At 37.2% G+C, this 13,238-nt stretch overlaps 1 protein-coding gene across 1 annotated transcript in view; it reads left to right on the top strand.

The window, feature by feature from the left end:
* Positions 1 to 13,238, top strand: part of itpr3 (inositol 1,4,5-trisphosphate receptor, type 3) — a 32,245-nt gene that overhangs the window by 17,371 nt on the left and 1,636 nt on the right. The window contains exons 30-55 of the mRNA XM_056252406.1: positions 90 to 290; positions 843 to 1,094; positions 1,327 to 1,452; positions 1,536 to 1,661; positions 2,148 to 2,268; positions 2,442 to 2,623; positions 2,932 to 3,080; positions 3,196 to 3,304; positions 4,990 to 5,077; positions 5,291 to 5,466; positions 5,562 to 5,724; positions 5,839 to 5,987; positions 6,457 to 6,657; positions 7,797 to 7,907; positions 7,994 to 8,089; positions 8,172 to 8,273; positions 8,701 to 8,787; positions 8,893 to 8,973; positions 10,347 to 10,539; positions 10,680 to 10,802; positions 10,958 to 11,130; positions 11,222 to 11,386; positions 12,179 to 12,368; positions 12,481 to 12,561; positions 12,654 to 12,775; positions 12,862 to 13,027. Coding sequence (XP_056108381.1) covers positions 90 to 290; positions 843 to 1,094; positions 1,327 to 1,452; positions 1,536 to 1,661; positions 2,148 to 2,268; positions 2,442 to 2,623; positions 2,932 to 3,080; positions 3,196 to 3,304; positions 4,990 to 5,077; positions 5,291 to 5,466; positions 5,562 to 5,724; positions 5,839 to 5,987; positions 6,457 to 6,657; positions 7,797 to 7,907; positions 7,994 to 8,089; positions 8,172 to 8,273; positions 8,701 to 8,787; positions 8,893 to 8,973; positions 10,347 to 10,539; positions 10,680 to 10,802; positions 10,958 to 11,130; positions 11,222 to 11,386; positions 12,179 to 12,368; positions 12,481 to 12,561; positions 12,654 to 12,775; positions 12,862 to 13,027 — 3,733 coding nt within the window. The remainder of the gene's footprint in view (positions 1 to 89; positions 291 to 842; positions 1,095 to 1,326; positions 1,453 to 1,535; positions 1,662 to 2,147; positions 2,269 to 2,441; positions 2,624 to 2,931; positions 3,081 to 3,195; positions 3,305 to 4,989; positions 5,078 to 5,290; positions 5,467 to 5,561; positions 5,725 to 5,838; positions 5,988 to 6,456; positions 6,658 to 7,796; positions 7,908 to 7,993; positions 8,090 to 8,171; positions 8,274 to 8,700; positions 8,788 to 8,892; positions 8,974 to 10,346; positions 10,540 to 10,679; positions 10,803 to 10,957; positions 11,131 to 11,221; positions 11,387 to 12,178; positions 12,369 to 12,480; positions 12,562 to 12,653; positions 12,776 to 12,861; positions 13,028 to 13,238) is intronic.

A 13,238-nucleotide genomic window follows, 5' to 3' on the forward strand; every position in this document is an offset into this window, starting at 1 on the left:
TAAAAAAACCCCATCGTGAAATAGCCAAAGATGTTTATCATGTTTGTTCATTGTGTTCTCATCTCGGTTTTTTGTTTTCTCTCTCTCAGCTCCTAGAGGCAGAAACAATGCAGCACATTTTCAGTAATAATTTCCAGCTCTGTTCTGAGATCAGTGAGTCTGTGCTGCATCATTTTATCCATTGCCTTGCCACACATGGCCGGCACATTCAGTACCTCAACTTTCTGCACACCATCATTAAGGCCGAGGGAAAATATGTGAAGAAATGTCAAGACATGATCATGACTGAGGTTTGTGATTGTGACTAAAACAAAGCAACCTTGAATTATTGTACCGTATGTATTCATTTTACCCAGTGTTTAAAAAAAAAATCTTCAATTAAAATACAAAAAAACTCCAGTGCTGAATTATAATGGATATTAGGGGTTTTAATGGGTTGGTATGTTATATAAGGTGCTTACTCTTTTTATTTTATTTTTTATTATGATTCACAATGTATTTTGTTAGATTTATCATTTATATCAAGTCAAGTCAAATATATTTATATAGCGCTTTTCACAATGCAGATTGTATCAAAGCTGCTTCACAGTATCAATCAAAACAACTTAACAGTGTTTGTTTATTACTGGAAAAAGACATCCAAGTTTGGTAGAGCTGATCAGTGGTATGATGGGTCATTTTATTTGACTATCCCCAACTGAGCAAGCCAAAGGCAACAGTGGCAAGGAACCGAAAAACTCCTTTTATCCGAAAAAATCATTTTATATAATGATTTTAAGGAAATGTCAATTCAGTCCAACTGGTGGTAGATACAGTCAGATGACATCTCTGTTCACCATTAGCTTACAAGTGCAGGCGAAGATGTGGTCGTCTTCTACAACGATGGCACATCATTCGACACCATGCTGGATCTGATGACACAGTCGCGGGAAGGGGTGAAGGACGACAGTCCTCTGCGGTACCATATTTCTCTGGTTGAGCTGCTGGCTGCATGCGCGGAGGGCAAAAACGTCTACACCGAGATCAAGTGCACATCTCTGCTGCCCCTAGAGGACATGGTGAAAGTAATCACACATGAGGACTGTATCACAGAGGTAATCACATGATGGCAGACATGAAATGAAAGCTCTTCTTTTAAAAAAATTACTTCTTTTTTTTTTGTCTGGAAGGATTATATTCAACCTCCCAGTTTTTGTTTGCTGTGTTGCAAGAGTCAATTAATTGATTACAGTAGAATTTATTGCATGAACATTTTTGCAAACAAAAGCCAAATCCTGTTGCATGTTATGAATACGAAAAATCGGGAATCTCCTCTGTGTTGTGCAGGTGAAAATTGCCTATGTAAACTTTGTGAACCACTGCTATGTAGACACAGAAGTGGAGATGAAAGAGATCTACACCAGCAACCACATCTGGAAGCTGTTTGACAGCTTCACTGTAGATATGGCCAGGGTGAGTCCATTGTACCACTGATGCTGGATAAGATGTGCTTTACTGAGTGGCGTTCGTTTAACTTGGTTTAATTTGAACTCCAGGTGTGTTCCAATCGTGAGAAACGCATGTCGGACCCCGTGCTGGAGAAGTACGTGATTCAGGTGGTTTTAGACACTGTAACTGCCTTCTTCAGCTCTCCCTTCTCAGAGAACAGCACCAGCACAGAGGTGAGGCTTCATCTGTCCTTCATATTCTTATTTCTGTTCTCTGCCACATCTGCTTTTATTCATTGTGAGAGTACCACAGATTATTAGGGCCCAAACATATAAATGTATTTACTGTCACTTTTGATCAATTTAATGCTTCCTTGCTGAATAAAAGTATTAATTTCTTTAAAAAAAAAAATCTTACTGACCTTAAACTTTTGAACAGTAGTGTAAATCTGACTGTATCAGAGTTATTTTTGTCTCGTATTTTATGACTGTCTTTAATTAAGGTGTCATTTGAGTGTTTTGAAAGGCGCCTCTAAATAAAATGCATGATTATTAGTAGATTAGTAGATAACTTTGCAGAAGGACTAATTAGATAAATATGACAACAGATATATTATGTATTGATATATCATGGTGTCACATAAAAAATGCTTTTCCGGCATTTCATCAGGTCACATTTAATTATCCTAATTTCTTTCTCTTTCTCATTTTCTCATTCAGGCTCATCACACCACTGTAAAACAGCTACTGCAGTCTGCTATGCGTCTGTTAGATTGTCCCTGGCTGCAGCCACAACAAAAAGTCCAAGTAGAGTCATGCATCCGAACTTTGGCAGTGACGAGTAGGTCAACTTGATTTATAAGACAATAGTTCAATTCTAAGGGATAAAAAAACAAAGAAAATAATTTAAAAAATGATTTTACAAGCCTAAACAGGAGTTACAGTTCTCATATACTGTAAAGGTTTTTAAAGTATGACGAGACAATTTATTTGTTTACCTGACTGTCCATACAGCAAAGAGTCGCTCCATCCCTCTGCCAGTGGAGTTGGATGCTCATGTCAACATAATGTTAAGTCACAGTAACGCCCTCGCACTGTCCCGCTCCAGCCAACAAAACAAAAGCCTGTCACGCCTCACACGGGCTGCTGTACCCACCAACCCCTGGGACTACAAAAACATCATTGAGAAACTACAGGTGTGTGTGTGTGCGTGTCTGAAAAAGAAGCATCATGCCCATTCAAAGTACTTCAGATTTTGGAGATATGTGACTTCCAAAATAAATAATTTGTATCTTTCACAAATTAAGTTGCTAGGTAGGTGTTTGTATTAAAAAAAATCCTGTGGCCATCTTTGCCTAGAGCACCTTCAAAAAAGGTGCATGACACCCCTGGACTGTAAAGCATTCAACACAATTCACGTTTTTATATAGTTTGTTTGGGTCTTATTTCTATCAATAATAGTGTGTGTATACATGTATTAATGCTTCTGTAACACTGCTGTCAGGATATCATTAACACACTGGAGGAGCGTGTGATGCCGTTGGTTAATGCAGAGCTGTCAGTGCTGGTGGATGTGCTGCACCAGCCTGAGCTGTTGTTCCTGGAAGGCACAGATGCTCGAGCTCGCTGTGAATCAGGAGGCTTCATATCTAAGTGAGTCTAAACTGTTAGGGATCAGTCAAATAAACAGAGATTATACTGCATCATGCAATATTACTGTTTGTGAGTGTGTGTGCATTCATCATCTCACTCCTTTTACTCTGTGCAGATTGATCCAACACACAAAGGCCCTCATGAATTCAGATGAGAAGCTCTGTATCAAAGTCCTCAGAACTCTACAGGAAATGCTCATTCGTGATCTGAACTTTGATGAGAAGGTGAGATTAGATAATAAGGTTGCGCTTTACAATAAGGTTTAATTTGTTAACATTAGTTAACTACATCAGTTAACATGAACAATACTTCTACATGAAATTTTTATTAACTAACATTAACAAAGGTTAATAAATGTTGTAAGAATATATTGCTTATTGCTAGTTTGTTTAATGCATTAACTAATGTTAACAAATGAGACCTTATTGTAAAATGTTACAGATAATAATACTAATTATATCACAATGTAATCTCATAATTTCTCATTCAAGATAAATGATCAAATTAACTAATATGAACTTCATGAATAAAAAAAAGAATTTATCAATTCTAAATATTTATTTATTTGTCTATTTAAATGTGTAAAGTATTCCATTTTAAAAATTAAAACAAAATATATATTCTTAATTTTACTTAAAGCTCCAGTCCGCAACTTTTTTTGGGTCAGAAATTATCCAAAATAAATTTGAGCAAGTACATAACCAGCCAGTGTTCAAAACTATCTGCTTGCCTTAGCTCGATTCAAAGCGGTAAGCTTGTAATAATGTTTTTAATTCCAGTGGTACTGGTGGATTTCCGCAGGAGATTCGAGCATGTCTTTGCATCATTACGTCACATCTGTAAACATAAAGGAGGAGTCTTGGCTAGTAGGCTATATTGCGTGTGAGGATGTTGGAGGTGGAGATTTACAGCCTTTTCTCACAGCACTTGATATAATTAAACGTATTAATTTGATGGCGGATACAGAAAGGTTCAAACGACAATCACCAGTGACAACTGGAGACTCACACGCTGTAAAATGCAAAAGACTTTGGACTGAGAGTTTGGAAAAAGAGACTGCAACCGGACCCATGCGGAGACAAGGATACATAACGCAATGCCGACGTTGTTAACATTAACAATTTGAGAACAAAGTATAATTTGCACGGTTTGACGTGATATGACAATCGATCGTTAGATTTAACCAGCGTGCTTTACTGCAATGCTTTTTTTCAGTTAGTTGGTCAAAAGAACAAAAGTGGATGTTACTTACTTGTTCAGATGACGTTTTAGGGTGAAATTTCTTATGTTGGTCATACTTCCAAGAAGTAGAATCTGTGATTCTGAATGCCAGTATCCACACCGGCGCGTGACTGACAGCTACACATTCTCCTCAAAACATTGGATTCATCCGCGCTGTGCAGTGCTGAGGTACAACTCACGTAAAGTTGATAATTCCGCGAATTTCGAACAGAGATGGCGACAAAGAGGAAAAACGCAGGACTGCAGCTTTAATATTCTAATGATATATTTTTATATTAAATGTAATAGAATAAACCTTATAATCTATTTTATACTAAGTAAGATAAGATTTAAGGTACATTCTTAAATAATCAGTAACATTTAGAGACATGAAATTGTTACAGCACATTTTACATGGAGAAAACCTTCCCCTACAGGAACTGCATAAATTGAAGTTCATCTTTTGATTTTGCAAATTAAGGAATGGGTGGAAATTATTTTCTGCAGATGCTGTGGACCGCTCTTAACCAAGAATGTTCATTTGTACTATCCACAGAGGTTAGCAAAAAAAACAAAAAAAACAAAAACAAAACCTTCTGGTTTATTTTTGGGCTAGAAGCGCCTGTTTAGATGGGTAAGGGTGTGTGTGAACAGTGAGCATCTATTAAATCAATGCTGTCTTTTGCAGGGCTTTGCCTTAAGAAAGGTGTTACTCCAGAATTACCTCTACAACAACAAAAAGAACATAAAAGCAGAGCTTGTTGAACACGGAGGAGGTAATTTTTTTAAATTTCCATTTATATTGTAGACTTTAAATTTACATTTAAATATTAAAGCAACTAAATGAATGAAAAATTGATAGAATTAAGAGATATCACACGAGCAAGAGTGCTGACTTATGACTGGTAGTGAAATTTGGATCAACACAAAACATTCTTGGTGGACTTGCATATGTCTTGTGTAAAATGGTGGTGTCTGTGTATGTGAAGGTGGAGAGGTAGAGAGAGACTGGCTGGCAGTCGCAGCATTACAGTGTCGTCTGGACAAAGAAGGTGGCACCAAACTTTTCACAGACCTCGTAACCAGCAGTAAGAACGAGAAGATCTTCCAGGAGAGCATTCAGCTCGCCATCTGTCTGCTAGAAGGAGGCAACACAGAGATCCAGGTAGGGAAGCCGCTGTCATAAAAATATTTAGCTATAGTCATAAATATTGTGCCCATTATTCTATATAAATTGTGTCCTGTGCATATTTATAACAGAACTCATTCTACAAACTCATGATGGGAGACAACAAGTCAGAGAAGTTTTTTAAAGTGCTGAATGACCGCATGAAGAATGCACAGCTGGACGTCAAATCCTCCATCTCTGTCAATGTGGGGGAAATGACCAATAAAGCCAAAGATGAGAAAGATCAAGAGACAGGTCATTTAAAAAAATGAATTTGAATGCTACATCTGATTTATTCAATATGCATTTCTAATAAATTAAACTAGTGAGTCTACATACATTGCTGGCTCTAACAGTGGTTTCCTTCAGGTGCTGTACCTTCCTTTGGCCAATCAGAGCAGCTATATCAACCTGAGCAGCAGGAAGTAGAAACAGAAATGGGCCCCTCTGTCACCATCATGAAACCCATCCTGCGCTTTCTACAGCTGCTCTGTGAGAACCATAATCAGGACCTTCAGGTCTGAACAACCCCAGATTAACAATCAATTTAGAATCAGATCCGATGATCGGGTCATCTAGGATGATTAGAAAATGATCCAAAGAGAGTCTTGTGCTTCAGTGGAATCTGAGAATCGGACCTTTAGAGCAAAGTAGTTCACATGCTCAGTGTCACAAATTGTTTAGTTACCTAGAAATGGTGATTTTAATTTTTTATATTTCTTAATTTTGTACTACAATGTCCTATAACTTTGTTTATTCCCAGATTTGGATTAAAAAATAATCCCACATGTTCAGTGTAGTCTCAGGCTTTTGGACCCAACTGTACATTATTGATTAACCCCATTTTTATGGCGTGTCTTTTTAGTATTTAGTTTTACTTAGTAAATAATTTAAATAATAAATAATTTAGTATTGTTTTACTATTATTTTACATGTCATTTAATTATACTGTTTGTTCAATTAAAAATTACCTAATTTTTGCTCTAGAATTTTCTTCGCTGTCAGAACAATAAAACAAACTATAACCTGGTGTGTGAGACACTCCAATTCCTGGACATCATGTGTGGAAGTACAACAGGAGGGCTGGGTCTGCTGGGCCTTTACATCAATGAGAACAACGTGGAGCTGATCACACAGACCCTGGAGACCCTCACAGAGTATTGCCAGGGACCATGCCAAGAGAACCAGGTCAATTGCTAATACTGGATTTATTTTATATAAAAACATTTTATATGTTTTTATATAAAATGAAGTCATCATTTATCCGTTCTAGTGTTGTTCTAATGCCATATGCCCTTCTTTCTTTTTCGGACCACAAAAGGAGAATAAAAAAAAGAATTCCCCTTCGCACACGTACATATAATGGCAGAGAATAGCAACCTGCATCTATATAAAAGCAAGAGTATCAAAGAATGGTCCGATGCGACGTGTCGTATATTTCAAGTATTCTGGGGTTATACGATAGGGTTTGATAAAAAACAATCTGAAATTTAATGTATTATTTAATGAAAACTCAGACTCAGACTTACCCAGAAAAAGCACAAAAGTTGTGAGAAATCAAGACTAAGAAAAACTTGACAAGAAATACAGTCCATGTACGCAAGTACTTCTCTGCTGTGAATAAATCCGTTGTGTTCGTCGCACCAAGAAGTTAACACATTCTCATCTGTCAACTGTCATTCTGATAGACATCTGACAACCGGATTTCTGGTCTGGAGATATTCAATTCAGTGAAGAAAATACACGGATACTTTTTTTTAGATTTCTATGCATCGTATTTCATGTCGTGTTTTATTCATCTTGATTTCTTACAACTTGTGTGCTCTTTCTAGTTGGAGTGCACTGTGGTGCTAATAGAGTCACATGAACGTGCAGTAGAGAAGATGACAAATGGCCGCGGTTAGGATTTTTATTAAATAATACATTATATTTCGGCTTGTTTTTCACCAAACCCTATTGTATACCCCCAGAACACTTGGAATAAACAGCACCAGTCACATGGGATCATTCTGATATTTTTGCGTTTTTTTTTAATAAGCTTGATGCTGGTCACTATTCACTGACATTATATAGACGAGTGCGAGCGGGACATTAAAAAAATAATAAAATAAGTCCCCTTTTTGTGGTCCAAAAAAGATAGAGGGATATACGGCATGAAAATGAAAATTATCCCTTTAAGTACTTAATTGTAAAATAAATCCTTAACATGCAAAACCAAAACCGGAGATATGAAAGAGCTTTACTGACCATGCATTAAAACACACACAAGCTGATATTTATTAAGAAAAAATTGTGTTTCATGAAACCTCTTTTTTGCGTCTCTAAAGACATGCATTGTCTCTCACGAGTGCAACGGCATTGACATCATCACAGCCTTGATTCTGAATGATATCAGTCCTCTCTGTCGTTACCGTATGGAGTTGGTGCTGCAGCTCAAGGTGAAGATGATGCAAACTCAGTCTCTGCTTTAATCATAAAAATAATTTTCATTACTCTTTATAACTAAATATGCGATTATTGTCAGGACAATGCCTCTAAGCTGCTCCTCGCTTTGATGGAAAGTCGTCATGACAGTGAGAATGCAGAGAGGATCCTGTTTAACCTTCGACCCCGAGAACTGGTCAGTCTGGCTATGTCATGTGTATTAAGAGTATGAAGTGTAGAAATAATATTTTTAACAGTTCTGTGTTGTATGTCTTTAGGTGGAGGTGATAAAAAAGGCTTACCAGCAAGAGATTGAATGTGAGGAAGGAGAAGTGTCCCCACGTGAAGTTGGACACAACATCTACATCCTGGCACTACAGGTGGACCACTGCATCATGATGCCATACTGTTGTATTTTGAGAATTGTTTTTTAACTGATACTGCTACTGATTATTTTTGTTTTGTCTTATTTATTCCAATACTTGATGTGCAGAGCTGATTTTTAATGTTTAATTTATATATGTTTAATTAATATATTTAATGTTTAATTAATATATGTATATATGTGTGTGTGTGTGTATATGTATGTGTTTGATTTTTTTTTATATTTTTGTAAATGTATTAATATCATTGTTTTTAATAATAATGTATTTTAGATTTTTTTTTGTTATATATAATTTATTCTATATTCTTTTTTTTATATATATATATATATATATAACAAAAACTTTGTGAAGTGAAATGTAATTAGTGAATATTACTTTGACTGGTAAAAACCATAAAGTTTCAATGTTGCTTTTTTTGCAGCTTGCACGACACAACAAATCACTCATCACACTGCTTAAACCACCAAAGAAGACAAAAGAGGAAGAAGAGGAAAGCATCTCCTCTATGGTAACTTATGGACTGTACTTTTATGAAGCACATTTGTAATATTTTCTAGAAAATGCATTTGTCTGGAATTTTCTGTTTTTGAGTTTTTGCTTGTTTTTATTGCAGCTCAACTTGAACAAGCAGCAGCAGGAGGAGCAACAGGAGGATCCATTAGAGCACTATGACCATCAAACTGCTCAGATTGAGGTAATTATAAAAATATAACATATGTGTGTGTATATACACACGGTTTGTATGATAAATAAATAAAGTTTTTCAGGTAGGTCTAACAGTAGTTTTCAGGTACAGAAATCGAATTAAGTAATCAAATGTAAAATAACACTGCATATAATCTTCACTGTATAAATTAAATTAAAGTTACAAAAGTTATTCAGTCAAGAATGATTTGTTTGATTAACATTAAAAACAGACAGCAGCAGGACAACGCATTGATCCCAATACTGTATATTACTGTACAGTATCAACACTGTACACATGCGTTGTCTTTCTCCACTGTTTCTGTCGTTTCGCGCGGCGGTGTGCACTGCATTTTTTGGAACTTTGCTCGAGCCTCCGCTTCCAGCCAGCAGGTGAAATTATAAACAAGGCTTGAAACGTGGATTTCCGTGTGTGCACTTAGGATCCAAATCCTAAGTGCACACAAAACTTCTCATAAAGCGCGCTCTAGTTTTTTCTCGTCTTCTTGCACTTGAATGTTTCAATTGGCAAGCTTAAAAACACGCAAATGATAAACCCAGTGTCCCAAGCGTCTTTTAAGCTAGCCCCGGGCCATCAGGCAGTCCTTATTGACGAACTCTACTCAGTGCTCTTGTTATTGTTTTGTGTCTGTTGGAATTAACACTGAGTGTATGTTTAAAAACAGAAGGCAATGTGTGCTGTTTCAGTCTCACTCTCGCTCACATCCTGCCCAATCAACAATGATGACGGCGTAAATGACTGGTCATGTTGGAGCATATGGCACTCGCATCGAACAAAGTTTACAAAGAGTGATTGTTTTGTCCCTGTTTTTTGACCATCGCTGTTGTAACGCATTGGGAAGCCAGAATGTTCCCATACAGAAGTGTATATGATGCAGGTGACGGCTCTATCAGCGACTTGTCTCCTTCGCTTGCCATGCTGAACTGCAACACAACAGCACATGAGGAACTGTGATGTCAACAACAGATTTACACGCTAACAGTTGATTGATCAGCTACTCTCGCGTGAAACGCATACGGACTGTATTTATTGGCAGAACATACATTAGCGGAACTCTGTATGTTTTACGCAGTTTTTTTTTCTTTCAACAAACCATATTATAGATGCGTCGTCAAGTGCGTGTAAGTGTGTGCCGAACCGTGGGTGGAGAACCGTATGGTTCGATTATTTTACAGAGAACCGTTACACCCCTAATATATACACATTTATCTTTGTGTGTTGTAATCATTGCTCTTATTGTAATTTGTGCTCTACTAATGTCACCAATTACATTTGATGGTACTGGTTAACCTTTAATGTGATCAAAATGAATCTGTAATTGAGAAGTTGTGAAATAATTTTCATTGGTATGTCACTTGCAGATTGTGCGGGAGGACCGCAGCATGGAGCAGATAGTGTTTCCTGTTCACCCTATCTGCGAATTCCTGACGGAGGATTCAAAGTTTCGTGTGTTTACCACCACAGAGCAGGATGAGCAAGGCAGCAAGGTCACACACTTCTTCGAGCAGACCTCCTTCCTGCACAACGAGATGGAATGGCAGAAAAAACTTCGCAGTAAGTATTGGGCCTGAGGTGTGGTGTGGCGTAGTGTCTAAAGACCTGACACCCCAAATAATGGTAGTACAAATTTCTACAAATATGTGCTTGAGCAAGGAGCTTTACACCAGGTTTAGTGAGATGTTTGTGTGTTTTAGGCATGCCAGTGCTGTTCTGGTTCTCTCGCCGAATGTCTCTCTGGGGCACCATATCATTCAATCTGGCTGTGTTGTTCAATCTTATTATCGCTTTGTTCTACCCACATGACTCTGGTCGCCCTGGTATGTTTTTGTGTGCATTACCTGTTGGTAGCTATAGAATATTGACTGTTTTATGCTACATTTTGCATCAGTTTCAAAGCACACAACTATTGGACCAACAGTTGGCTTTGTAAATTGCTTTTCTATGTAGTTTTAACAGTCTCTTGTGCCTCCAGGTAGCATAGACTCTTCGTTGCTGATTATGCTGTTCTGGGGTTTCGCTGGATTGGCTGTTTTGGGCCTGTTGTCCAGGCGCTATGGGTTCCAGTCCCTCACTGTCGCCATCACCCTGCGTTGCATCTATCACTTCGGCATCGGGCCAACTCTCATCCTGCTGGGCGCTCTAAATGTAAGTCTTAGAAAAAACATAGTACTTATGTTTGCTTAAAGCAAAGTGAATTGATTTCATTAAAAATGTGCCTCTTCCTCTTTTTAATTAGCTCATCAATAAGATAGTGTTTGTGGTGAGCTTTGTGGGAAACAATGGCACCTTCATCATGGGCTACAAAGCCATGGTAATGGATGTAGAGTTCCTGTACCACTTGGCCTATGTGTTAACCAGCACACTGGGGCTGTTCGTCAACGAGCTCTTCTACAGCATATTGGTGGGTGTGTCAACTTATTTTTACCACCGTTCAAAAGTTTGGGGTCAGTAAGTTTTTTTTTTTTTTTTTTTTTTTTTTTAAGAAATTAATACTTTCATTTTGCAAGGACGCATTAAATTGATCAAAAGACATTTACAGTGTTAAAAATTATCCTTTCAAATAAATGTTGTTGAGGACTGAGGATTCATCAAAGAAAACAATATTTGGGAAAAGTATGGTTTCCACAAAATATTAAGCAGCATATTTTCAACTGTGATACTGTAATAATAATACATTATTGTTGGGCAGCAAATCAGCATATTAGAATGACTTCTGAAGAATCATATAACACTGAAGACTTGATGCTGAATGGCTGCTGAAAATTAAGCTTTGCCATCAAAGGAGTAATTGGCATATTAAAAAACAGCTATTTTTTAAATGGTAGTAATATTTCACAATATTACTGTTTTTTTTTTTTGTGTGATCAGATAAATGCAACCTTGCTAAGCATTTCACTTGGATTTCTTTCTAAAACATAAAAAAATCTTACCAACCCTAATCTTTTGAAAGGTAGTATAAACTTTATTTGTTAGCTTTTTGCATTGCTGATTGCCCAAAAAATCTTTCCAAATACAGGTCAAATTACTTTTGGTGAATAAATAAAACTGAGATGCTGTACTTGCCAGTAAAAACAGAATACATTTGAAACAAATTGTGAAACTGTGGCGTAACATGATTGTTTATGACTAAAAGACATACAAATCATCTACTAATCCTCTACTTCACCTCATGTTCCTCTTTTACCTCCTTCAGTTGTTTGATCTGATCTACCGTGAGGAGACTCTGTTTAACGTCATCAAGAGTGTGACACGTAACGGCCGCTCTATTCTCCTCACTGCTGTCTTGGCCATCATCCTGGTCTATCTGTTCTCCATCGTGGGCTTTCTCTTCCTCAGGAATGACTTCATCATGGAAGTGGACAGGCTTGCTAGCCCAGATACAGGTAAATTGCATACACCTACAGTATTTATGATGAATTTGAACTAAAATATACCATTTATTATTCATTGATGCCACTTTGAGAGGCTTTATGATGTAATTTGTCCTCTAATCAGGTGAAGAGAACTCTATGAGCAGCTGCAGTGCAGACGGATTGGACTGCACAGAGGAAACTGGGATGATTGCACCATCAGAGGGTGAGTAGAACATTAAAAACAAAACAATATTTAATCATTATTGTACTGGCATCAGAACTCGGCTGTGATGATTATTTTTTCTGGCTTTGCAGAAGACGAAGACAACACAGAGAGAGCATGTGACACTCTTCTCATGTGTATCGTTACGGTGCTGAATCATGGGCTGAGGAATGGAGGAGGTGTTGGAGATGTTCTGCGCAAACCCTCTAAGAATGTATGGAGACCCACAACCATAATTAAATATGTGCACATTTGAATACAAAATCTAACCCAACTGATGCTATGTTGTTCATCTTACAGGAGCCTTTGTTCCCTGCTCGTGTAGTGTATGACCTTCTCTTCTACTTCATTGTCATCATTATTGTTCTCAACTTGATATTTGGTGTGATTATTGACACCTTCGCTGACCTGCGTAGTGAAAAACAGAAGAAAGAGGAGATACTGAAGACCACCTGTTTCATTTGTGGTAGGAAATCAATGGATAAATGCATGTTATTGCTTCAGCCTGATAATGTGACTGCTTGTCTGAGAGAGAAAAATCCATATTTTATATATATATATATATAGTATTTTTTTTAATCAAATTTCAATTAATCCTGTGATGGCAAAGCTGAATTTAATTATTAATTTAATGAACATAATTACTCCAGTCTTCTGTGTCACATGATCCTTTAGAA

This window comes from Rhinichthys klamathensis, unplaced genomic scaffold (assembly GCF_029890125.1).
Source record: "Rhinichthys klamathensis goyatoka isolate OS25496 unplaced genomic scaffold, OSU_Roscu_1.1 h1tg000094l_1, whole genome shotgun sequence".
In the NCBI taxonomy this organism is placed as follows: domain Eukaryota; kingdom Metazoa; phylum Chordata; class Actinopteri; order Cypriniformes; family Leuciscidae; genus Rhinichthys; species Rhinichthys klamathensis.